General features: G+C 42.1%; 4 protein-coding genes across 5 annotated transcripts; 2 read left to right on the plus strand and 2 right to left on the minus strand.

The window, feature by feature from the left end:
- Positions 1-327: 327 nt before the first annotated feature.
- Positions 328-2527, minus strand: LOC104433873 (ankyrin repeat-containing protein P16F5.05c). Its single transcript, XM_010046753.3, has 6 exons — positions 2402-2527; positions 2057-2144; positions 1789-1853; positions 1125-1193; positions 1005-1054; positions 328-889 (listed from the first exon to the last, which is right to left on the minus strand). Exons 1-6 carry the CDS (start codon positions 2474-2476, stop codon positions 778-780), a joined length of 459 nt encoding a protein of 152 aa, XP_010045055.1. The 5' UTR covers positions 2477-2527; the 3' UTR covers positions 328-777.
- Positions 2528-5435: 2908 nt separating this feature from the next.
- Positions 5436-7890, plus strand: LOC104433874. Its single transcript, XM_010046755.3, has 4 exons — positions 5436-5798; positions 6180-6301; positions 6768-6872; positions 7091-7890. The coding sequence occupies exons 1-4, from the start codon at positions 5727-5729 to the stop codon at positions 7524-7526; spliced, it is 735 nt and encodes a 244-aa protein (XP_010045057.2). The 5' UTR covers positions 5436-5726; the 3' UTR covers positions 7527-7890.
- Positions 7891-10187: 2297 nt separating this feature from the next.
- Positions 10188-12401, plus strand: LOC104433875. Its single transcript, XM_010046756.3, has one exon. The coding sequence runs from the start codon at positions 10566-10568 to the stop codon at positions 11997-11999; it is 1434 nt and encodes a 477-aa protein (XP_010045058.1). The 5' UTR covers positions 10188-10565; the 3' UTR covers positions 12000-12401.
- A 3821-nt stretch (positions 12402-16222) lies between these two features.
- Positions 16223-25711, minus strand: LOC104433876 (translation initiation factor IF-2). Of its 2 annotated transcripts, XM_010046757.3 has the most exons (9): positions 25576-25711; positions 23809-23936; positions 23202-23247; positions 22441-22552; positions 21940-22009; positions 19180-19504; positions 17729-18772; positions 17317-17466; positions 16223-17046 (listed from the first exon to the last, which is right to left on the minus strand). In XM_010046757.3, exons 3-9 carry the CDS (start codon positions 23226-23228, stop codon positions 16612-16614), a joined length of 2163 nt encoding a protein of 720 aa, XP_010045059.2. In that variant the 5' UTR covers positions 23229-23247; positions 23809-23936; positions 25576-25711; the 3' UTR covers positions 16223-16611. The 2 variants fall into 2 exon arrangements, with proteins under 2 accessions (XP_010045059.2, XP_010045060.2); XM_010046758.3 differs by lacking the exon at positions 23809-23936 and having other exon boundaries at positions 25576-25708.
- Between the last annotated feature and the right edge of the window lie 534 nt (positions 25712-26245).

A 26245-nucleotide genomic window follows, 5' to 3' on the forward strand; every position in this document is an offset into this window, starting at 1 on the left:
TTCCAAGGATGAGGGAAGAAAAATTTCATCAAGAAAAATTTCATCTCCAATTGGGAGGACAAGGCGTGCGGGCATTGACATGCTAAAATAACGAACGCATCTAGGTTAGGCGCGACTACCATTGAAAACCCCTGTCGGAAGCTTGCTTCCTATGGATTAGACACATGCTTTCGATACGTCTAACTAGTATCACCAATTCTAGACACTATGCAAGGCACGTGTCTATGTGCTTTATTGAAGAAATTGAGGTTTGTCTATGTGACAGACCAAGTCACAACCTAAATCAATCATTATGCAAGCACCAAATGACTTCCAAAGTAGATGATATTGGTAGTGAAATGATGTGAATATTGATTGCCATAAAACTAAGTGCTCCTATGTTGTAGCACACAATTATGTCATGCTTTTCATTAGTCATTACAAATGTCGCTAAAATGAGCACCAAACTAAAGATCTTCACTTTCATGGAACACTAAAGATCTAGTCTACTCAATCACTCAAAATTTAAAGGACTAAAGACTCTTTATCTTCTCTATTGATTCCTTCAATTTATCTAGTCTTGTGAGAATGTCTGGCAGTCACCAACATCGGGCTGCTTTCAATATCTGATGAATATCTTACAGCTCCTGACATTGCGAAACTGAGGCGTTGGCAATAGACTACGAGAACCACCACGTAACATAAGTAGAATCTCTCACCACATAAGCCTGGCATTTCTCCCACGAAGAAACACAAAATTGAGATAGCTACAAGCTTATCATCCCAATTTTCTCTCCATCAGGACATGCTTGCGCCAGTTAGTTCAAGTTGCGCTGCAGCAGCATTGATTGCATCGACTACATCTAATTTCCCCCTGCTCACTGCCTCATCAATTGGCGTCCGCTCGTGGCTGCACATTACCCAGTTGGTTAGTGAGTGCAGAAATACGTCAAAAACAGAGCAGGCGTTGCTTCGGGCAGCATCCTGCGCTATCAACTTCAGTCTTAATAAATGAAAAAAATGACCTGTTCAACAAGCTCGCATTTGCTCCAGCCAGAATCAAGTTTTGGACCACCTGCAATGTCAATGTGTAAGGATTTTGATGAAGATGCACTGGAGTCTTTGCAATATGATGAAACAATCACCTGAACATGACCGTTGAGACAAGCCCAATGAAGAGGAGTATTCTTCTCCGCATTAGCAGCATTAACATCCTGAAATTGGAAGAATCCAGATTTTAATGAATGTTTCTTTGTGCATAGGACCATGCAATGAATAGCTGCGCTCAGAGCCTCATATCGACACTCATTCCAATAAGACAGTGACATCAAGCACAAATCAGAACAACCACAGAGCGATCATCAGAAACGTGCTGACCAACATTTGAGAAAACTTATCTGGGTTTCTCAAATCAACAGAGCATTACTGAATATTGCCAAAACTGAGAGTGGTTAGTACTACAGCAAGCGATAAACATCAACATCTCCTACAGAGAGAGAGAGAGAGAGAGAGAGAGAGAGAGAGAGAGAGAGAGAGATTTCCTGATAAGCATCTAGGTGAGCATAGAATAGTTGATTGAATTTAGTCAGATTATTACGAGACGCAGTTTGGTCGGAAGAGTGAAAGCATGAGTCCACAGGAGCTATGAACGGGAAGCAGGAGGCAAACAAGATTGGATCTTTCCTAGTTCAACATTACCGGATAAACTCGAGATCAGCAATAAGACATGAACACGACGAAACAAACACGACTAAATCCACCGGGAATACAAAGAAGGAAAGAAAATATTCTCCAAGATAATTTCCTCACCGCTCCTTTACTGATGATATAATCCACAATGCTGAGATGGCCATTAGCCGCGGCCATGTGAAGAGCTGCAAACGACATCCACGGAAGCAGATCAAACACGGGAATCCTTTCGTGCCCAAACAACTGCAGTAACGAGTCCCACACGAAGCCGTGCAGCGATTCCATTCGTTACCGGAAGCCAGGCCGCGATACAAACAAGAAAATTCGATGATGGTAGAACGGAAAAATGCATATAGGGGAGCTCAAAGGCCGAAGCCACGAGAACTACCTGTACGGCCTTGGTCGTCCCTCGAATCGAGAGGAACGCCGGCGGCTGCTAAGCTCGTGACGTCCTCCATGTCGCCATATCTCGCAGCCTGCCAATCACACAGACAGCATCTGAATTTCTCAGCCGCCGAACAACCTCAGGGGCACGAAGCTGAGAGCCTAATTCCCAAGTAAACCCAACATACGAAGCACCGACATCGCCGCCGCGCGAGTCGACCCGATAACGGGAGGTCATCGCGCGGCGGAATCGAACTCGGTGCGACCGTGCTGAGCGTCCGAGCTCGTCATCATCATCATCGGAATCATCGAGAGAGAAAAGAAAAGGGAAGAGGGAGCGAGAGAGTACATCGATCAAGGCGTCGACGTCGTCCGGCGTGGCGGCGACCGGAGCGTTTTCGGCTGAGTTTGAATCCGCCCCCATCTTCGCGCAGCAAGCTTCTTCAGAGAACTTCCGTTTCGAAACGAGAGAGGCGAGAAAGGTAAAGCAACGGAGGCGAGGGAGGAGGAAGCGGGAGTTTGGGCCGGGTTCATAATCGGGCTGGGTCACGTTAATGGGCCCATGCCTGCCTTTGATTTGGGCCTCCGACGAGAGCCCACCGCCAGTGGACTCGAGTTTGGTTGGGCGGGGAGGGTCTGGTTGGTTGGCTCCGAAATTCCTCACTTTTATTCGATGTTGACTATGAAATTTCTTTATACATGAGATTTTTTTATTCTCTCTATTATGCCACCAACTCCAATAATTCAATACTGCAGAAATTTTCAACCCTGAGGTAGAACTTTAACTAGAGAAATTGGACTTGGGGCGCCTACTAATGGCGCTTCCATTGCGCCTAGATTGCCGTCAATCTTTATCTGTATTTGTCAATACATATTAACCTTTATTTTCAATTGATGTACCAATTTAAGAATGTACTTTTATGAATTAAAAAGTGTCGTAATTATCATGTTACCTTAGGTTTTACTCTGGCAAAAACAAATGCTATGACCTGAAAAAAATTAATTTATATGAAATTCCGGACTTTGAGATTATAAGTCTACGTGAGTTGTTGAGTTTGTTGTGATGACAAACGCTTCGAACAATAAAAAAAAAAAAAACAATTATTTGATGATTATCAAGTAATGAGAGATTTGTACATGAAAAACATACACAATTGAAAGGATGCAAACAAAGGAAAAAATTTGAAAATTAATATAAAAGGAAAAGGAAAGAGAAAAAGAGAGAGAGAGAGAGAGTAGGTAGTTAAGACGTGGGTACCAAGTAGCTACTGGCGGTTGGACCCGACACCTCTTCATCTTCAATGGCATTATCGACTGTTGGACCAGGATTAATAATAATGAAAACGTGTTTGATGCACGATGTCGATACTAGACCTTTCGAAAACTTATTTATATAACTAATGAGCGCACTTATGATAAATTCCATAGAGGTATAATTTGTGTTTAAGATTTTCAATATTTACAATATAACTATTCTCGAAATCCATCATAAAAATATACTATAATCCTAAAATTGAAATTTACTTGGCTAAATACAATTCGTTTGCACGATGTGTCGTCATGCAAATGCAGATATATCACATGGACCCACTATCAATTTTTAGACAGATCGAACTCATCTCTGTAGTTTGACTTCCCTCGCTTGATTACAAATACTATATAATTGTTCAATTTGCTTGATTGTATGAACGCAAAAATACGAAGTATTTAAAACCATAAAAAATAAGACAAAACTCACTTCTCCCTTAAATAGAAATGTAGATAAATTATTCACTGATCGAGGTTATTATTCATTTACAGACAAAAAATGTCAAACTTTGGGCTACCATCGACATTCGAGAGACTCAATCGATAAGAGCATGGTTTAATTATTCATGAACAAAATTATTGACAATTTGAAATATCGACGACTTGAAGAAATCGATAAAAAATGGAGTCAACAATCTCGAATGCAATGCTCAATATAGTAGAGTCGAGGAAGTCATCCATGTAATCGTCGATATAACTGTTTATAACCATTATGCTCATAACCTCCATCGTAACATCCGTTTGATGACTTGTGATTGTAAACTTTAAATAACTACATTGTACTATTGAAAGGCCTCCACACATAAGCAAATCAAAATGTCATCTTTCAATTTTTGCAATATGATCATAGTTTCTAGAGAGTTGTCAATTGAATTATGGTGTATTTCTTATCCATGTCGTCGATTAAACTCTAATGTGTATCTCAATTGTAGTTCTCAATGCCTCATCATCGATTAAATCCAGTATTACATCTCTACACTCACAAACTCTATTCAATTAAATTCCAGCACCATTGACCTATATTAGATTTCATTTGGAGTAAAGTTCTCCATTCTCTTATCTACCTGTAATGTTTCTCATTCAAAATCGCTAGGAAAACCTGTTTTCTCTCATAAAAATGGAAGAATGATTTTCGATGAAAGGTATTCTATCACAGAAGTAAATTCGAGCGGAACGCTATTTATTAGGACTATGAAAGTCCGGAAAAACTCAAGCCACTTCTCCCTGAATTCAAATTAATAGTAATATAGGGGACTTAGCTTTTTATCAAGATTCAAGGGTCAGTATTGGAACCATCTGCAGGGTTGGTGGACAATAGACAGAGCCGTGCGACTTGGCAGTTATCCAACAGTTAGCATATTCCTAGAATTCCCACGCTACAGACCAGCATATTCGCTCGACTTTCCTTTCCTTTCCTTGTTCCCCAATCTAGTTTCCGATGCACCGATACACATCACGTGTGCGTGTCGTACTCTAAAACGCCGTTCTATCCCGACGCCGTTCCCTAATCACGGGAAGTTTCTGGGCAGGCCTCCGTAAAATCTCACCCCCTGTAGCCGCGGTCAAAGAAGAAAGTCCCCAGGCAAAAGAAAGCGCGTGGGATCTACGTGTCCTTCAAATTTAAAAGGAAAAAAAAGAAAAAAGAAAATCTGAAACGAGGGAGGAGACCGGGGGAAATGAATTGAATAATAAAGAAAAAAGGGGAAAAGAAGAAAGGGAAAATGGGTGCCGCCACCGCTCGCCGCAAGGACGACGAGCACCGCTTATCCATAAAATTCCGAACGAACGACCGACCCGTCAACCGGGAGATACGTGACCGGTTCAAATGAACTGCGAATCCGACGGTCGAGATCCGCCACCGTTCGATCCAACGGTGCGAAAAAAGAAAAAGGAAACCGGGCGCGTTTTGGAAACCTAGGGATATTCTTGAATTTACAGGAAGCCCGGAAAATTAGGATTAGAAAAGAAGAAAGTCGGCGACTTCTTTTATTATCATTATTATTATTATCGTTTTTAATATAAATTAATTTTCCATTTGCAGCTTTTTATATCGTCCACATCTCGTCTTCCCCACCGGGGCTACATCCTCCATCGAAGGGGTCCTTTTTCTCTCTCTCTCTCTGGTTTGGAATCGGAATCGGAATCAATTCTCTCAGCATAATCTCTCTCTCTCTCTCTCTCTCTCTCTCTCTCTCTCTCTCCTGCGCTCTGCGCAGGAGCTTATTCTTTTATTCTTTTCTTCTTCTTCTTTTCTGTTGGGTAGATTTGTAAATTAGTAGGGCGAAATCCGGACCTTCTTCTTCTTGCTCCCCTTTCTTCCTGCAGCTCGAATCGTATCGTTTCGTCCGCCCATCCATCCGATCGACATGGCCGCAGTCTTCCAGCTCGACGGCGACCGCGCTGCCGACGCCCTCCCCGATTCGCCGGTTGTCGATCAGGTGCGTCCTTCGCTCCCTTGGGTTCTACGCCGTTCTTGCGGTTTCTTTCCGATTAGATCTGGTCGAGGTCTTGTGAGAAATGGTTCCTGTGTACGTTCCTATCTGATTCGTTTGGGGTCGTGAGTGAATAGGGGTTTTGGTTGCTGTGTCCGTTAGGGTTACGCTTCGGTTTGGTGCGATTTGCTTTTGCTGGGCTTAGTCTGTTTCTTGCTTGTGTTATGGGAATTGGAGATTGTCTTTTTGGGTTTGGAGGCTTTTGGTGATCTTTAAAAATGGTGCTCAGATCGTGGTCTTGCCTTAGGGTTTGCTTGGATAGGTGTTGGTCCCGTAGCTTTAAGCAGTTAGTCCAATCTTTGAGCTTTTGTCGTTCCCGATATTCAGGAGAAAATGCCGATCGCGACGAGCCATGATTATGCTAATCATGGGGGGGTTTGTGCGATATGCTTGGAGAAGATTGTGCTCCAAGAAACTGCCCTCGTAAAAGGTTGCGAGCACGCCTACTGGTTTGTTTGAAAACCCCACCTACAATTTTTATTTGCGATTATGGACCGATACGTATTGTTTCCCTGGCTGTTCTCTTTTCTCCGAGCCTCTTTAAAGAATGTTGCCTCTGTATTTGTCTATTTTAGTGGTAGTGGTGCGTTAGGGCAAGGGTGTATCAGTTGAGTATTGATATCATGAGATGTGTGGCATTCGCATCCCCAGGGGATTTTAGAATGGTTTGAGGAACTAATTCTTTTCTATTTCAGGATTGCTCCAGTCCATTTTACTTCTCAAAATGTAGGAAGTTGCAATATCAGAAAAGTGATTTCGATTTAGGTTTTGAGATTTTAGAAAATTAGAAAATGGAGGACTAGTACTGAAATGTGGTAGGACTCTCGAGTTCAAATATAGAGATCAATGGACTGCTGTTCTCATGCTTATGAAAAGCACGGCATCTTTCTTGAACGTCTTTGTTATCTTATGCAGTGTGACATGCATTCTCCGCTGGGCCTCATGTAAGGAGAGACCAACCTGCCCTCAGTGTAAACATCCTTTCGACTTCCTCAACGTTCATCGCTCGCTCGATGGCAGGTAAGGATCTGTACATGCTATTAAAGGTTTTACTTTGTAAGGGAACTGTGGAAAATAAGTGAATCTGAAATTTTTTTAGTGGGAGACTAGTAATGGTTAAGTTTGGTGTTGTGGAAAACATTGTGGTGGCTTATTTCGCTGGAGATTCTGTTTATTGCGAGAAAAAGTGAGCAGTCAGAGTGAGGAATGATTAATCCCTGCTGTTGCATTTATTGCAGCATCCGTGATTACATGTTCGAGGAGAGTGTATGCCTGCTTCTTAGGGCTACATGGTTCATGCCACTAGAGGTCCATTACGAGGACACATACGATCCCCTCGAAGACTACTGTCCCTATGAGGACGAAGTTGAAGATGAGGATGACGATCTTGAAGAAGCTTACTTTAACAGTCCTAGCATCCGGATCGGGAATCGGAGGTGGGGAGATAATGGTTATGTCAGGGCAGGCCGCCAAGAAGCACGGCCAGTCTATAGGGCAAACCCTCAAGATGAGGGTGCTTCTAGTTCATCGCACCAGCCCAAGAAAAAGGAGGTTGCGGCAAAGGAGACGGTTGGGACCGGGAGGCGGGCGAAGAGGGCTCTGAAGCGGGAGGCAGCTGATAAGGCAGCTGCAGCCAAGCATCAGCAGCACCTGATAAGGCTGGGAAGGAACTGATTGGAGTGATCCTTTAGCAGGAGATGTGAAGAAAGCTCCGACTTACTCTTGTACATAAGCGTAGACTGCTGTGAAATAATGACTTATTTAGGTGAGATAAAGAAGATGATTCTGTAAATTAGTTCTCTAAGCATTCTCCTTTCAAAATTCAGACACGAAGATCTGGGTTTTGATGCGCCCTTGTATCCCTTTCATTTGGTGGTGGCATGCTTACCTCTGAATTGGGGATGCTTCGCCACTTCATCTTTATGAGACATTTGACTGGTGGATTAACTTCGTAGATGCTGGACCAACCATTGTGTTTGTATTTATGAAAATACAGCGGAAACGTGAAATATGGAAAAAAATCTGAATTTAGGCGGCATGGAATGGTTTTGGTTGGAGTTGACAAATCTATTAACGCAAGTTTATATGTCAAGTTGCTGAATACAATCCAAGTTCGACATATTGTGATGTTAAGACATGAACATGATGATAGATTTGGCAAGGCCTTGTATGGAAGCCGAGATATGAGAGAAGAGAACTTGTCGTGCTAGGGAATGCTTCACCGTTTTCTGTTCCTGGTGAAATGCCAAGAATTACATCAAAGTTATGTCACTTTTCAGAGGCCAAATTGCAGTCTGGTATTGCACCCGATGGGTCGTTGCGGCGTTACTTTAGCGGGAACGACCCGCTCTAGCGGTCCCGAGTCTAGCCCAGTCATCAAAGTCGGGGAGATGAAGCCCTGCGCAGTGCGCAATCACCTCCCAGACCTGGCCCCCTGCTTCGGCCGTAGAGCTTTTCATTTTCTCTTGGGCCGGGGGGAAGGGGTGTGGCTAAGCTGCGTTCTCTCTCTCGATTTCGCGATTTTGTAAGGAATTGTGCAGCTTCTTTGAACTGAAAACACTGTTAATTTCGATAGGGCAAGAAGACGATATCTCCGGCCCATGTCTTCCGTGGGTTTTACTCTACTAGTCGTCGGGTACCGCAATTTGAGGATTCCCGGGCCGTCTTCTTGTCCAGCCACGCCTCGCTCGCTACCTGTTTGTGAAAATGACGACCGAGGGAACTACTCGGAGAAATTTCTCGCTGGGAGGCCAACTTGGAGAGGCGTCATCAGGACTCACGAGTTTCATTACCTAACACATTTTGCTTCGCTTGCTGAGGGCGAGACAGGTTCCTCGTACGGACAATTCGTTTTTTTTTTCAAAAAGATATAATCAAGGGGTAATGCCCGGAGATCACTACGAGACACCTGTGAGGCTCGCCAATCGATTGAGGTCGGAATCCAAAGCCCGTGCGGGAGACAGCAAATCACATACCGTTGACATTCGAATCGGACGACCATCGATTTCTTAATTGAAAATCTCCTAAACGCCTCAACCCACCGGGTCAATCTCAGATGCGTTAAAACCTCCCTGCCTATGCTCAGTCTCATGTGCCGGCTACGCGATCGATGGAGAGCTTATGCAACGCCATTGGACGTGGGACCCTGCCTGAGCGAAGCGAGCCATGTGGTCGATAGCATCTCAGCACCAACTTCGCCCAACCGGAGTTGAATTCTGAGCTATTGAAGAATGGGAGGCGATTCCGTCGGCTCCAAAACACACTTATCATATGCGATGACTTTCTTGCAAGTCTTGGGTAATCATGCCCATGTCCAGCCAATGATTCTGTCCAAGTCAAGGCAGATCGAGGGAAAGAGTACTGTGCGGTCCGAAACTCGGTAGCGACCAGGGGCAGCTCCCATTTACGTGCATGCTCTAACGTTCCAGAGAGGGTGCTGTACTCGATGGCCGGACGGAGAGGACTGCGTCTGCTCTCTTGCAAAGCATGCGTGAAGAAACCGTATGAGAACCATTCTATATCGACCGACACAGATCCATAAGACTAGCAATTAAACAATTGATGACATCAGGTCTCATGATTTGTATTATTGAAAGAACAAACGACCTTATGGTATCCTAACGGCCTGATCAATTAGAAATAAGCAGACCGCCTTGCACCTCAAAAAAAGTATTAAACGAGCCGTTCACACCATAACTTAATCTAATCTATACAAATTTGCTCGAATTAAGTATTAAACGAGCCGTTCACACCATAACTTAATTTAATCTATACAATTTTGCTCGAACAATTCAATGTAAATGGAATTTCGGTCGAATATGCTTTGTTTTTATTTATTCCTTAGATGGTAATGTGTTTGTGAGTTCTTTCGAAAAATGACATGATCTGAGCTCACACAACAGTGATGTGTTAGATTCCAATGCATGTTTATAAAATTCAACAGCGGCAAAGACGCACCATGGCCCCTTCTTTTTTTTCTCTTTTTTTTGAACTAGGTCGACATCATGTCATTGAGGGAGGAGTAGCAAGCCTGACCATGTTATTGGCACGAAAGCAAAATGAAGAATACATCGCAAAACAAAACGCATCCAACCGATGTGGGACCTCCATCAATCAATGGGGGCCTTTGCCTCAGTCACTTGAAGTGGAAGCAAGCCAAGCCAAAAAAACCACCTCCACCCACTCCCGCTTCCATGTAGCAATCAAAGAAAAAGAAATTTTGAGGGAAAAATCGAGATTTCGACATCATGCAAGAAAAGGCGACAGCCCTTTGAGAGGGAATATATCATATCGAGTGCACACATAATCACGCAATAAAAAGCAATTATAATGTCAAAAGCTGGCTTCATATGCATCAGCATCATCACCTCTCGTCTCCTTCCTCCTCTTCTCCTCAGTTTCTTACCTACTACCATACCTTACCCTACCCACCATCTCTCTCTCCCTCTCTCAAAGTCTAAAGTTCAACAGTGAAACACTCTTGAATCCTTGATTCTTCTGCTGTTCATTCCAACGCAAGTCCTTTACTATCTCTCTCTCACACGCGCGCGCGCGCACGCAGCAAACCAATCATGGCGCTCGAGCACTTAGCTCCGCAAAGACCCTTTTAGTTCGTTAGCTCCTTGTGAGAGGAGAGCTGAGCTGAGCTGAGCGGAGCATGTCCATGACGCCCCCGAGCCAGCTCCGTCCCTAAGAGACGTTTTACTACGATTCATGGACTCGTTCTCCCACTCCTCGGCCTTCGGCATGGTCGGCGGCGGCCACTGCGACGGCGACGGGGACGGGGACGGGGACGCGAGCTTCGCCGGCGTGCTCGAGGTCCACGTCCACCACGCGAGGAACATCCACAACATCTGCATCTACGACAACCAGGACGTGTACGCCAAGTTCTCCCTCACCTACAGCCCCGACGACGCCCTCTCCACCCGCGTCGCCTGCGGCGGCGGCAAGAACCCGGATTTCAACGAGACCCTCGGCCTCCAGGTGACGCAGCCCGACTCGGTCCTCAAGTGCGAGGTCTGGATGCTGAGCCGCGCGCGGCACCTCATGGAGGACCAGCTCCTCGGATTCGCCCTCGTCCCGCTGTCGCATATCGCCGGGAAGGGCAAGGTCACTCGCGACTACAGCCTCTCGTCCACCGACCTCTTCCACTCCCCCGCTGGGACTGTCCGGCTCGGCCTACAGCTCACCGCGTCGGCCCCGGTCGACTCGGCGGCCAACTCGTCGATCAGCTCCGAGGTGGTGCTGCTCGACCGGAAAGTCTCGGAGGTGATCCTCGACCCGGTCGAGTATTCCAAGATCGAGTTCCCCGAAATCAGCCTCGTGAGGGAGAATCAGAAGATGGTGTCCGCGTACTTTGACCTGGCGAGTCGGGGCTCGACGAGCTCTGGCTCGAAGCCCAACAGCAATGGCGGGTTGTTCGGGTCCTTTCTCCATCTGGGCTCGTCCCCGACCACGATCGACGACTGCGAGATGGTTCAAAATCACAACTTGGAGCGACCCGACTTCTCCATCTCGCCGGACGGGAGTGGCCGGAACTCCGGGTTCTTGAGCTCGACTACCACCAGCTTGAGCGATGATCGGAACTCGGCCGAGTCCATGGTCGATAAGAAGGCACGGTCCGGCTCAGGTTCGGGCATCGACGCGTTGAATTCAGCGAATCCCGAGGCCAGCCATGGCTGTGGGGCCTGCCCTGACACTCCGACTTCGAAGAAAGCGTGCGAGATCATCAAGATCATGAAAGATGAGAACGAGGAGTGTGATTCCGAGGAAGGAGCGATCAAGGGAAGTAATAATGAAGAAGGGGACGCGGATGTGAATGTGAATACCGATCGCGCTAAGTTCGGTCGTCATCATCAAGTGTTTTCGGCGCCAATCGGTAACATGAATCTCGAGGCAGAGCAATCCGCGATGCAACAGCAGATTGTAGACATGTACATGAGGAGCATGCAACAGTTCACGGAGTCCCTCGCCAAAATGAAGCTCCCGATGGACATCGACAAGCCCGAGATCAAAGAAGAGCTTGCCGCTGCCGGCGAGATCCGGACCCAAAAAGGCAAACTGGATTTGGAGAATAACAACAGCAGCAATAACAGCAACAGGAAGGATCAGTCGCGGGTTTTCTACGGTAGCCGCGCGTTCTTCTGAATCAGTAACTACAGATAGGATGCCGATTTTCGCATGGCTGATCCCATCCAGCAGGGCTGCGAGGATTTTAACTTGTTAGTACTTGAATTAATTTATGACCCTCCCCTCAGAGCATATGTCCCCTGAGATTGAATTCGAGCCTAATGGTCCAACAGCTACCACTGCAGACAGAGTGGTGGTCTAAATTGTGTCATTGTGCTGTAAGTTTCATGATTATAGCTTCAAGAAAGTGTCGGGTGATTATTACTTCTCGTTCTTGAGTAGCTTCCGACCGATCTGGTGCTGTTCCAATAGCCACTTTTGGACCAGCTTGCATTGTGGGTGTCCTCTGGAATCACGAGTTACTGTTCCAATGTCTAATCCGGAGCGGGATTCTGTCTCCAGGACTGATGACTTGCGATGCCCGTTTGTTTCTTTTATCTTTTCTCGGCTCTTAGCGTTGCCTCTCTTGCCTTTGAAGCAAAAACAGTTGAGTTCCACCGAAAGCTTTCGTTGAAGTTTTCTTGAAGTTTCTCTGATTCTGCTGATGATATAGTTCGAGATTTACAGCAAAGCGGCGCATGCGTAAAGCACGGTTCCAATGGGACACTGTGACACTTCTAGAGTAACGTTCGAGATATCGGAACACCAACCACCACTTCCCACCTTCTTTAGCTCTTAAAAAGAGAGGAAAAAGAACAGAGGACGAAGGTAAAACTGACACATTTCTGGTTAAGGAAGCAGCTATGACTTTTTTTGTTCAAAAAAAAAAAAAAAAAAGCAGCTATGAATTTTTCTTCATTCCTTTCTTCTTTTTTTCTTTTTCTTTTTTGTAATCTATGGTCTGAAAAGGGAGTGTTTTTTTTTTTTTTCCTTTTTTAATTAAGAGTGCTTTGTGCCATGTAAGCATTTATATGCTTTTCTTAATTTTTCAATTTTTAATATCTGAATTAATTAAAGAAAATGTGAAAGCTTCCCTTTCTTATTAGACAAAGTACTTTTTCTAGCAAAATTTGGATATTTTGCATGATGAAGCAAACTTTCCTTAGTTAACAAATTGCTTTAATTGTGTAGATTAAGAATTTAAATTTCAGAACAAAATGGATATAGAATGAGGCAATTACTGGGAATGGCAGACTTTCATTATTTGAACATTTAGCAAGTGCCGCCTCAGGATGCTTATTAAAAAAATCCTATATACTGTGTTGTGTATGTGTGTGCCAAATTGCGAAAGACTGCAATGGAAGAAAGAAAAATATGATATTTTATAGGATGAAATCTAAATGATTGTGAGATAAAGAAGCTTACTTAAATTTAAAATCTATATACAAGAGATTTACTAAATGACACGATAAATACGTGGACATTTTAAGTTATTGTTTTTGTTAGTTTCTTAGTACTAACGATCACTATTTCTTTTTTTCTTTTTTTGTATTGGTTTTCAGAATTACAATGAACAACTTGTTCCACAAGAATACTAAGAACACTAATTACCATCACGGTTACTTCTAAAGCCAGTTGCCTCTATTCGACTAGCGATTTTATCTTTTGAGAATTCTTTACAGTTATTCATCGTTTTTAACTCAATAACCAATTACAGTTTTAGGGATTGTGTTAGTATAGATCGTTTGAGAATGTTTCAGTACAATACACTTTTAAATTTCATAACTAATAGTTATGTTAACTAGGAAGCTTCATTTTATCATACAGAACATCCTACGTTAGCCAAAAAAATCCAATTTTTTGTGCGATAAATAGATCAAGTTTGTAGAATTCTTTTTTTCAATCGATTTAAAAATAGAAAATTTAAGAAAAGCCACATGAAATTAAAAATTTTAAAAAGTTACAAAAATTAAACGAGCCTCGCTCCTTTTTGAAAATGTTCCGGTGGTTCGTGTGGGTCAAAATTATGATGAAGTTCGTTTTGACTTCAGTTTCTTTTTTCCTTCTCTCTCTTCATCCAACCAATATGCTTTGAAGACCGCAATAATTTGGCAGTGCTGCATGGAAATAGACGTAATTCTCCGGGCAATTCCATGCTAAGCTGTATTTATTTCACGAATAATTTGGAAAATATTTTCTTAAATTTGATTGTTTTTATTACTTAAAATAATTAGTCGTTAGAAAAACATTTTCATTATCAATAATAATTTGTGTTTACATATTTTCGTGGACGTTAAATATATATTTGGTTCATTTATTTTTGTAAATAATATAAGCAATCATTTTTAGAAAAATGCTTTCCAAATTATTTATTTATTTTATTAAAAAAAGCACTAGGTTCAACCCCAACTCAGTCCCGAACTTCTTGTCCAAAAAAAAGGAGACCCCCAATTTTCCCCACACATCCAAAAAAATCGTCGTTAATTTCTTCAAAACGATCAATATCAATGACGATTAAAGGTCTATTATTAGAACCCGCGTCTCCATCAACACCCTCACTTTCGTATGGAACAATAGCGGTTTTGAAAAAATAGTGACGGTTTCTAGAATATCAATGTCAATTTAAGGTCTATTATCAGAACCCGCGTCTTCATCAACATCCTCACTTTCGTATGAAACAATAACGGTTTTGAAAAAAAAGTGACGATTTCTAGAGACGGAGGAATATTTAGGACTATAGTGAAACTGAGTATTCTTCCTAAATAAAAATAATGTACGGGGCATAATTAACTTAAAGTAAGGGGGGGTTTTTTAAGGATATTAGCCCCATGAAAATGAGATAAAGTTAGGTCGTTTTTTTCTTGTGAGCGAGTGGCCTGTTGTCAAAGGAAACGTCAGTGGATCCAAAGTCATGATCGAATGTTTGAAACTTAAAGCCGAGTACGTACAAACAAATCGGGAGGAGGGAGGAGTCGTGGTGGGTGGTGGGGGTAGATTCCAGACATTTTCTTTCAAAAGGAAAAAAGAGGTCGAGAATTCTTCGGAGACCATAATGCCACACATTGCATTCGAAGAAAACCCAAGGGCCGAAAGAAAAAAACAAAGAAAGAAAGAAGAGAGGACACGAAACTCCCACACGAGATGTGAAAGCCTTGCTTTGAGCAGAATGGAATCCGAGGAAGACATGGCTTCCTCGAAGAATATTTTGTTTCGCAATTGGAAATGCTTAGAAGATTTGTATTATTCTCGCTTGTTTTTAGCGACGAAAGAAAGGGAGTTTGACCGAGCCTCGTGCTATCATGTAATATTCCCGCAAAGAAGTGGACATCGAAGACGGGATCGATCGGCCACGGCGGATCTCGAGTCCAAATCTCATCGACTGCATTTTGACCTCACCTGATCGAATAACCGGCACGTAGATAAGTTTAGCTTAGCGACGTGGAACATTTCGACACGGTGAAACGGAAGTACAAGATGGGTAAATTCATTGGTAACGTGCCTATGCAAATGAAGTCTAAATAAGTTTGGTGAGGACTACTCATCCTCTCTTCATATTCTCAATGCCTTTCTCTTTCTAAGATGTGACATTGTGCATGCCAGGGTCGCAATATGAGTACACGAAAACGAGGCTTTTTAGGCTGAAAGTAACTGGAGAGACCGCAAGACTAAAAGGACTCTCCAGAGGCCAGGGGCCAAACAGTCCATCGTGGTCGCTTTTCGGCTTCCGGAATCGGACTGGCCGCCACCAACGAGAGGGTGTCGTTCGTGTTTTTGGCAACACATCCTATGATTGGCAAAAACTAAAACTATAACGATTTCAATTCACCATCCCGATTCAAAATTCGTCTTGGCTTGTGACTCGTGTTTGATTCTTCAATCTCTTGCTCAACTCGACTGAAAAAGAAAGTGATGGAAGTCTCAAGGATTAGTTATCGAGTTTGATTGGGAAAGATCTTCAGTGGTCAATCTTGTACATCACTGATTCTTATTAACTAATGTGAAGATTATCATATATTTTTAGAAACCATGCTAAAAATGTAAGTCCAACTCCTATTAGCCATATATATAAAGAGATGTTTATCGTGTATACAACAAATTCTACTCATCACGAGTTCATCTTCTTAGAAAGGTGGCCGCCAAAAAGATGTGCCGGAACATTCAACACTTGCAAACACTAGAATTGAATGCGAGGGCTTTCGATGCCATACCAAGTGAATTTATGATCATGGCTATGGTGGGAAAGTCTACCTATTTTAGCTTGTCAAGGCAACGCAGGTTACTCTGCACAAAAAATCATCCGGACAACAAAATATCATTTGAACTGCATGGATAGAGGAGAGCAAGTTATCAGGATTTAGATGTGACAAAGTGAGAATAACCAAAGTAAACTCGTGTGATGTTCTCTAGGATGCAGTCCGTCATGTTCAAATGATAGCATGAAAAGAAAAGGGTTCCTCTAGGTTCGGTGATAAAACTCGAGAAGTTCTCCCTCAGCATTTCACCAACCCCATCGCGAGATACACGTATTGTATATACAAATAGCATTATTACGCTTCTCAACCTGGGCTAATGTACACTTCTTAGGTCTGTACTAATCAGCGGGGGTCATCAGCATGTATAGTCTCAAAATTTGGACTTTTCTTCGATTGAAATACAAAATTGCTTGTGTCGACATTGCCTCTGCGAGAGGGAAGACGCGACGGACAAAATCAGTCGTCAACTCAAACGGCATACACATTGCGCTACACTGTCAGCAGTCAATTCGAACGGCTCCACTCTCTGATGAAACGAACTTAGGCTTCCGTACAACTTGTTCCAAGCACTGGATGATGTCCCCAACCTGGAAATCAACCCAATCTCGGATTACAAGCCCACATTCATTCCCCTTTCCCACTGTCTCAACGTCCTGCTTCTCTCTCTTGAGGGACGCACATGACCCTTCGAACACGACTTCTCCGCTCCTCAGAAGCCTCATTGTTGATGACCTCGTGACTTGCCCGTCGATAACCCGGCAACCAGCAATCTTCACATCATCTCCCTTGGATTTGCTCCTCCCTTTAAGCTCGAATATGCTCAGGACCTGAGCCTCCCCAGCTACCTGCGTCTCTGCAGTCCCTGGAGCCTTGTGAACTATCAAGCTGCCAATGTCCTCCAAAAGATGATAGATCACACGGTGTATTTTTATCTGAAACCATATACATAAACCGGGGATTAAATAAACAGAGCATAATGAGGTATTGCTGGTTCTTTACAGGAGAAGTGTACATATCTATCCTTACAATGCACGAAAGCGAGATTTTAAGCGAGCATAGAGTAATAACTGTCACCTCATTAGAACGCTTTTGCTCTCAAAATATTAATTTTGTGCACCGAGCAGTTATTACACTGACACCACATTAAAAGCCACTATTAACAAAAAGTCATTAGATTGGCAGGGAAGAAATAAGTTCCATACCTGAATACTGGCTCTAGTTGCCGCCTGAGTTACAGAACTAGGAGGATTCTTCACATTGAACCCAACTATACATGCACCACAGGCCTGTGCTAGGTCGATATCAGACTGAGAAACTGGTCCAACACCAACATGCACCACGTTGACAAAAACCTGAGCACATGAATGGAAGAGAATACATGTCAACAGGAATGGCTTAAATAAAGCTCTAATGAAAACAGGATGATGCGATGGCACACAAGGGGAAAAAACTTAAATTTACTGCAAACAGCAGAATTTCTTCATGCAAAGTACCAGCAAGGGGGGTCACATCAGAGCAAGGCATTTGATCATGAAAACTGATGTTCAAACAGAAAAACATCAGAAAGAAAAGAAGGTATGTGACAATCAATGAACTTTATCACTAATGCATTACCTGAGGGCTATTCAAACTTTTTAAAGCATCTGTAACAGCTTGGACTGTTCCTTGCACATCTGCTTTCACAATTATTGGCATTTCAACTCTCTCCACCACTTCTTGTTCTTCAGATGACTCCTCATTTTCCGTCCTCCCCTCACTTATTTTCCGAAGTCTGTCTTTCTCGGACTTTCTTTTTCTTCCCGTACTAAGCATTCTAGCACGTTCCTCAGAATCCACCACAACAATATCATCACCAGCCATTGGAAGACCCTTCAACCCTTCAACCTCAACAGGCATAGCCGGGGTTGCTCGCTCAGTCATCTTACCCACCATGTCCCTGAGAGACCTTATTCTCCCCCACTCAGAACCCACAACCACATACTGCCCGCAAACCAAAGTCCCTGCCTTCACAATCGCTGTGGCCAACGGACCACGCCCCCTATCAAGCCTTGCCTCCACCACATAAGCTTGCGCAGGCCCATCAATCCGTGCTTTCAGATCCATAAGCTCCGCTTGGAGAAGCAACGCCTCCTCCAACCTATCGAGTCCTGTTTTCTTTACAGCTGAAACTTCAACTACCTGAATGTCCCCACCCATTTCTTCTAAAAGTAACCCCTCCGATGCGAGCTGCAGTTTTACTCGTTCAGGGTCAGCTGCTGGTTTATCGCATTTATTGACAGCAACAACGACAGGTACATTGGCTGATGTTGCATGGGACATGGCTTCTCGAGTTTGGGGCATGACTCCATCATCCGCAGCTACCACTAGCACAACAATATCAGTGACTGCCGCCCCTCTGGCCCGCATTGCACTGAATGCAGCATGACCAGGAGTGTCTAGGAATGTTATTGCTGAACCTGAGGGCATGCTCACAACAAATGCTCCAAGATGCTGAGTTATTCCTCCAGCTTCTTTCTCCACCAAAGATGTTTGACGCAGAGCATCCAAAAGAGAAGTTTTCCCATGGTCAACATGACCCATTACTGTGACAACAGGTGGCCGACCTAAAAGCTTTGCACCTTCATCGGAGTGACGCCTTCTAACATTGACACCGAGTTCCTGTAAGAAGTATGGGTCCAAAGTAAGTCCCTGCGACTATATTCAGACAAAGATACATGCACTACGTTCAGTCCTATCAAGTGCTAATGGCAGTAAACAGATAAGGATTTTCATACTTAAGGCATTTTCATGAACTTTGCTGGCCAACACAAACATTGTCCAGGCAAAGGAAATACTTTGATTAAGCAAGTCTCTCACAAGGCAGAAGATGGTAAGGTTCCCTTTGAACAAGGTTCTTTTAGATAATTAAATCAGAAGTCTCGGCACATATTGTGTATTGTATTTCAGCTAACATCTGTATTCTCAATTTTTTATGAAGAATGAAAATGACACTCACAACCTTTTCTTTTCTCTCTTTTGCATTTCAAGCATGTAAAAGAATGTCCACAACAACCAAGCAAACATACCATTGCAACAAGCTCCGCAATGTCGATGCTGAGAGGATCAAACTCTGATTCAACCTTCTCCCCAACATTCAGAAGAATATCTTGCAGGGAAGATAATGACTCACCAGTACGCTTGGCGAGTTCGACTATTGTCATGCCTTCAAAAATGTCAATTGTCTTATCCACAGAGGACTTTGTCACTGTTTTCACTTTAGGTGGCACATATGGAGCCTCAACGGGTGGTTGGGTCCTATTCTCTCTTCTAACATACTTTTCTCTCTTGGGAGTCCTCAAACCAAATTGCCCATCACCTCTGGCCAAAAGTGCTGGACTTGAATGAAAGCACCTAAAGAAAAAAGAAAAACATTCTCAACCACGTAACAAACTGTGCTGAATAAACAGCCATAAGGTAAGTAAATGCAGCAGAGACCAAACAACTATGTAAATTTCCTTGATCCTAGCAAAGATAACAAAGTCAAATTACCTACCCCAAAGATCTGACAAGAACCTCAAATTCCTGACAATCTCAAAGGCCGGAACAGCAAAAATCAATGCCCTAGTAACTGTTTTGCATGAATGATCAACTATAAGCAACGTGCTGGCAAATCACATGACTGTAGCATCACGATTCTTGAATATGTAATTTAGCCTGGTGGGTCAAGTGGCTTTAGAGGCTTGCTACTAAAGGCAAGAGTCTCCCGAAAAAGGTCATTGCTGCCAAATATGGCACTTGCCAATAAGTTTGGCTTTGGACTTATTTGTGATGATAGATTATGTGAAGCACTAACTATGGAGTGAAAAGTAAATAAATTTTCTGGCTTTACTGAGGCTGGTGATGGACATAAATCAAGTTATTGACAGAGATTTTGCATGGAGACAACCCCCTCAATCTGGATTTTTTGAGCTTTTACTCCATGCCTCAGAAGAGACGTGGAATCATGCTAAAGTAACTAATATTTTGCAGAGATGGAATCTCTGTATGCTGAGTCCTAGTTTGCTTTTTAGCTGTGCTGGTGGGGGGCTGGATGAGATAAGTTACACTCTTACTGCAGAAAGACAAGTTCTAATGAAAAAATTGAGAAGAAAGAAACTTGCGGTCAGATCTTACTGTAAGGCTTGTCCCAGACAGACCACTTGCTTTCAGTGGAAACAGATTTGGAAAGCTTTCTTCATGAAGAGCTATTTTTAAGGCCTGGTCAGCATCAAGGGAATATCTTACACATAAAAAACTTTTGAAGTCTTGGTCTCACTGTTTGGGCAGTTTTGCTGCATGTGCCAGGGAGAGGTCCAAATCAGTAAATTATCTTTTGTTTCACCGTGAAGTGGTGTCCAAAGCCTGGACTTTTTTCATAAGCCAGTTTGGCTCCAGTGATCACGATGCCAGACTCTAGATGCTCAGTTCTTAGCTATCGCAAAGGTTTCAAAACTGAAGTATAAATCTGGAGAGTTGCCATATCTTTGGCTAATGTACCATTCATTTCCAAAAGACATATCATTTACCTATCAAAGAAAATAAATAACTTCCTGTCCAGATGCATAAATAATATTTGTTCTAGATTGATAGAATACACAATTGGTCCAGCATCCTAGTAAGCGAAGCAGTTGTTCATCCCCACAGTATATCACTAGATAAGTCGAGCAACTTCGATTTGCCAACTTAAGAAAAGGAAAACTCATCCCTTTATTTTTATTATTTTAGATAGTAAGAGACAAACAAATTTCAACACTCAAATCACTATTACAATAGAAAGCAAATTTTATATCCAATCATCCAGTGACTTCTCGAATGCCAAATTTCATTCATAAGGAACCAAGGCAGTACCACCCCTTTTCAGAATAGTTTCAAGGTCAAAATCTATCAAATCCAATAGGGTAAAACACTAAACAGTGGCCTTTCCTGGTTTAGCAGTCACAACATGGAGACAAGATCTATACCCAGGCTAGTTTGAGGTTACATCATAGCAACGAGTTTGGTCATTTCTAGCAGACTTTTAAATTTTAAGTTACACAGTGAAAACTGCCAAACCCAACATGAAATTGTAGACAAAGCAGAGTTGCTAGGTCCTCTCAACATTGAATAGCTAGAAGGGAAGCAGAAAAATTTGTGAACAGAGAAAAGTTTTGATTGGCTAAGCAGGTGATTCTGAAGAACTTACAAAATATAAAAAATATTATAAATATATCAGCTTAAGGACCATAATTCAGTTTATTACAATTCCACCAACGCAGTTCACTATCACTCAGAACAAATTTAATCTAGTTCACAATCTGGAACAATTCAGGCTACAAAACCAATGAAGGGAATAGAGAAAAGACTAGGGTTAACTCTCTGAGAAATATCATTCCAAATTAGTTCATGCCCTAATTGAAACTGCCAGAAAGATATATTGGAACGCAGCATCACCTTATTAAGATGGAAAAGCCCAAATCAAGAATCAATTATGTATGTATTATCCTTATATATAGGCCGGATCTGATGTTAAATCTCCAAAAAAAAATTGTTCCAAAATCATTTTATGCAAAAGTGGAATGATAGATAAAATGGTACCTCCTTCCCCATTAAGAGGACTGTCCCAAATCAAGAACTCATCACCTACTATTATCTCAAAAAGAAGAAGACAAGGCCCATGAGAGCAAGACTTAACTATGTAGTAAGCACTGTTTCCAAAATATCCAATTAAAATACGATAACACTAACTTACATAGGATGGCTGACAAACATAGCAACAATCTCAGAATTACTCAAATACTGAGAAGAAACAAATAGATGATGAGATTTACCTTAACGAAATCTGGTCAGACAGATGCTTCCTATAGCTAGCCTTCTGCCATGGTGATGTGCTAGAGAAATCTGCAATATCACACAATTAAGAACTGAATGATCAGGATTTGCACTTACCATTATAACATTCACAAGAGAAAATTCAACAAGGAAGTGCAAGCGAAAAGATAGGAAATATTGAGAAATGTTTAAATGTTTAATCAAAGGTCATATGAAGACATGAGAAACTGCATCTTCCATTTTCTCATATAGTTCTACTTGCTATCGAATAGGTGGGCTTAGACATGGTAAAATTAATAGTTTGTGAGCACACTTCACTCAAACGTCTCTTGAATGGGCAATTCAGATAACTGGAAGTGTTGAACAATAGTTAAAGGAGGCATTATTTGGTCTGGAGATTACACCAAAACAAGTAGATCAGAAATGAGTTGTGACATGAAATAGCTTGCTCAAAGGATAAAATGCATTAAGATTACAAAACTGTGACTTCTCCACTGGACCTGAAAAGCATCTGAACAGAGCAGAAACCGATATCACAGCATCTTCCAGGCGAGCTACAGAAGCCGAACCCAATGCATGTCCTTGTAATAGTTTATGACTAACTCGAATACCCTGCAGAAAGAAGATTGAGGTTAACAAATTTTTTTGTGATTACAATTTGAATTGTTAATTCAAAAAGAATAGCAAACATGGCCATCAGACCAATCCATCTCCCTGATTCTTTGCTTCCCCCAACCCAAACCCACACAAAGCCTTTTGCAATCCTGCGCCCCCTGCCTTTCTTCCTGCCGCAGGACTATCAACCACTAGATCTTAATTCTCAACAAAAGTGAAATACGATGACATCAAGGCCCAACAATTCTCACTGTATAGATTCAACAATGTGAACCCTTTGACTTCTTCAAACTCCTACCAACATTATCTATACTCAAGAGCTCATGAACATTCCAACAAACACACCACCCCCCAAAAAAAAAAAAAAAAAAAAAAAAATACACACACCAAAAAAAAAAAAAAAAAAACATAGGTACACGGCCATCACTGGGAATAAGTCAACATGTACTTGAAATCCTTGACCACATATCTAACCAAGATATCATCATACAAAAGCTGCTGCCTGTCCTATCAGCCATGTGAGCCCACAACACACAGTTACCTCAACATCAACGATAAAGTATAAGTGCGGTTATACAACACAGACAAAAATGTGAAAGATGACACCTTATAGAAGCATGAAACAATTCTATTTAGGACACTTTACCTTGTTTTTTAAGGCTCTCCAAGCCATTCATAAGAATGTCAAAGCCCTGCAATATAAAGGCACAAGCTTAAAAAAATAGTGGGACACTAATAAGCTAAATCTTAAGGTCTTGATCAGCAAAAAAACACAATTACCAAAAAAGAGCCAATAGGATATTTTCAAGAATCAGAGGCTTATCCCTGAAGATCCTCGCTTTGTGTGAAATCTCCCATGTAGTAAATCAAACAACAAAGACAAAATGTTCTATTTAACAATAATTTCACCTCCCAGTTCAGATCCCATATGGTTGGCCATGATAAAACAGAAGTACCTAAATTAATTGGAGTTTCCAGACAAAACAATCGTTTCAAAACCCAAAAAGTTCATATATTTTGGATTACACTCATGTAAGATCTGCAAACATTTTTAGAGGAACAAGATTTACAGAAGAAAAAAGGCCATATTCCAATGACGGCTCTACAAGATAAGTGGGAAAATAGCTCATTTAGCTCCCAGCAGAGCATTCTAACATGAACACCAATCCAAAAGAAAAAGAAACTTATTCCAGTGAACAACACTTGAACCGAAGTGACTGAAATTATGAAACAAAAAGATAAAAAAGGCTCACTTTTCAGCCCAAAAGTGAGAACTTTAGGGGATGGACCAGTCAGCAATGACTCGCCGATAGACCCAGAACTCGCTGGAGGGTTTTGGTCCAAGAAGTGCATGCACCGGGAGAAGTTTGTCAAGACCCTCCTGAAGTGGTCCAAAGAAAAAACGGTTTCGATGTAATGTCAAGTTGGGGACCCACAGTCCTCAATTGGGGTGGCTTCTCTCAAACCTTTACCTCATGCGACATTGGAAAATTTATTTTAATTGATTGATCTATGAAAACTTCATCGTGTAAAGGAGCTGGCTCTAGCCTATTGGGGCCGTTAGGAGCCAAGAAAAATAGGGAGGATATCTAACTTCCTATGCAACCAGTGATCTAAATTCGGAGACTTGATTGCACTAATTGTCTAAGTAATGTCCATTCAGTACCAAAACTTGATTAGTTGCCAACTAAGTGTCGTGTGCAGACTTTTTATCCAACAATGAGTTATGAGATTCTTGTCCACTATCCAACAATGAGTTATGAGATTCTTGTCCACTAAGTGTCCATGCAATGTATTTGTATGTATTATGATCCTAATGTAACCTAAACATACAACTAAAATGAGCAAATCGCAACATAGAAAAGCAATATAAGAGGAATCATACCAAACACATCAAGAGTGGTAATAAAAGAGTGATTAAAAGATGAAGTAACCCGATACGAGTTGGGCAAAGATATAATATGGCCTTGTTATTAAGCCCAAGACACCAACCCTATGAGCTAAGTTCAAATTGAGTCTAATTTCTTACCTAAGAGAGATCAATAATCAAGTCAACAAACCAGTGGTACAAATGCTGATAAAAGAAAACCGGCTGCATGAATGAGATGTGTCATTGGTTCTTACATGTAATAAAATTTGTGGCCTCACTTCACACTTATCTAAAAGCCATAAAGAGAAACTGGAAATGTGATTTTCCTAACGGCCTCCCAACATTGGACTCATGTTGCACCATTAAGAACCCATCTGATAGATTAAGCAACTAGGAGGAAGAGTAACTTTAATTCAATTACTTCAATACCATGCTCACAGTTACAAACTTACAATCATGCAGCTAAACATCAAAGGTTGGTCATGGGCCAAGCAACAATCATGCCCTTAAGGAACAACCAATTCTATAAGTAATGTTTACCGTCACCGGGAGTACAAGCGACAGCACAATACTATCATCTTCCCATTATTAGTTTCCATATTTGCTTGAACCGGGAGCAATGGTTTGATAAGAGATTCACCATTTCTCTGGTATTTTCAACCAGGAAAAGTAAAAAATACGTATATATCCAAACACATTGCATCTTTCATCGCAGGCCCTGTGCCTCTGATGATTGGTGGAGGTCAAAAAGCTGTTAGGAAGAGAATTAAATTGCACATTGCAGTTCCCCCTTCTCAAACCCACGATTAGCCATCCCATAACGCTTTTTTCATTAGCAATCAACTAGCAACAGCAACCACCGGTCCTCAAAAGCGACACAATTAATGCGGCTTCCAAATGCCGTAAGACCCATCGATCGCAGCTCGATTATAACAGTGACAAAAGTTTATCTGTTCTCAAGAAATTAAAGAACTCATCTTTCTCCCATGTAACAAATTCCCAACTTTTGCGAAGTACGCGCAAGCAACATCAGCCGAAAACTCATTACTCGACCAGCAATATCTTCAATCAAGCACACCATCGAAACAGACGAACAAGAAATCACCATTCGCCTAAGAAGCACAACGAGAAGGGACTGAAGCGAGCGAACCTGGATATGGCGCGAGAGCTCCGCAATCCGTTGGACTGGCGTTCGAGAGCACGACGAGCGCAAGAGTGAAGGGAGAGAACCAGAGGCGAGCGATCGTCAGCGAAGAGACCTAGGGTTCCATTTTAAAGAGGGTTAAACTGGGAATTTCATTGGAGTTCTTGAGGGCAAAAGAGGCAACTGGGAAAATTTCATTAATCTTAGTACTTACCTCCCGAAAACGCTGAAACCTCCAATCGAGGCACTGAGGAGCCGAACATGCTTTTGTTTGTACTTTCGAATTGAGCCTAGAGCCGAATGGGTGAACATCTTGTGCAATAGCCATAGCCTCCAAAAAAAAAAAAAAAAAAAAAAAAAAAAGGGTCCTTCTTAACATATTAATTATTAGTCCTTCTTAACATATTAATTTTTAAAGTATTTTAAACTGAATATTTTGTAATAGTGTCTCAAAAACACACACGACCCGTTCAAAATTGAGAATCCCTCTGAAATGCAGATTTCTTTTACAAAAAACAATCATAAAAAAGGATTTGTTTCGAAGTGCCCTATGAAGCGATTGACTTCACCTTGATTAACCTCCATTTATGGACTACACAACTCCGAACGATGTCAAAGTCACCAACTTTAGGGACATTTTGATACAGCATCTAACATGGTAAGGATTTGTGGAGTC

Source organism: Eucalyptus grandis, chromosome 2 (genome assembly GCF_016545825.1).
Source record: "Eucalyptus grandis isolate ANBG69807.140 chromosome 2, ASM1654582v1, whole genome shotgun sequence".
NCBI classification, from domain to species: Eukaryota; Viridiplantae; Streptophyta; class Magnoliopsida; order Myrtales; family Myrtaceae; genus Eucalyptus; species Eucalyptus grandis.

Bases quoted from the DNA above. Each gene is read 5' to 3' on its own strand.
- LOC104433876 (XM_010046757.3), bottom strand. From the start codon at position 23,228: ATGGCTTGGAGAGCCTTAAAAAACAAG. The intron at 22,553-23,201 runs GTAAAGTGTCCT...TTCTTTCTGCAG, and splicing joins GGAGAGCCTTAAAAAACAAG to GGTATTCGAGTTAGTCATAA. The intron at 22,010-22,440 runs GTCCAGTGGAGA...GTGATATTGCAG, and splicing joins TCTGTTCAGATGCTTTTCAG to ATTTCTCTAGCACATCACCA.
- LOC104433873 (XM_010046753.3), bottom strand. From the start codon at position 2,476: ATGGGGGCGGATTCAAACTCAGCCGAAAACGCTCCGGTCGCCGCCACG. The intron at 2,145-2,401 runs GTACTCTCTCGC...TGTGATTGGCAG, and splicing joins ACGTCGACGCCTTGATCGAT to GCTGCGAGATATGGCGACAT. The intron at 890-1,004 runs GTCATTTTTTTC...GGTAATGTGCAG, and splicing joins AATGCGAGCTTGTTGAACAG to CCACGAGCGGACGCCAATTG.
- LOC104433874 (XM_010046755.3), top strand. From the start codon at position 5,727: ATGGCCGCAGTCTTCCAGCTCGACGGCGACCGCGCTGCCGACGCCCTC. The intron at 5,799-6,179 runs GTGCGTCCTTCG...CCCGATATTCAG, and splicing joins ATTCGCCGGTTGTCGATCAG to GAGAAAATGCCGATCGCGAC. The intron at 6,302-6,767 runs GTTTGTTTGAAA...TATCTTATGCAG, and splicing joins GGTTGCGAGCACGCCTACTG to TGTGACATGCATTCTCCGCT.
- LOC104433875 (XM_010046756.3), top strand. From the start codon at position 10,566: ATGGACTCGTTCTCCCACTCCTCGGCCTTCGGCATGGTCGGCGGCGGC.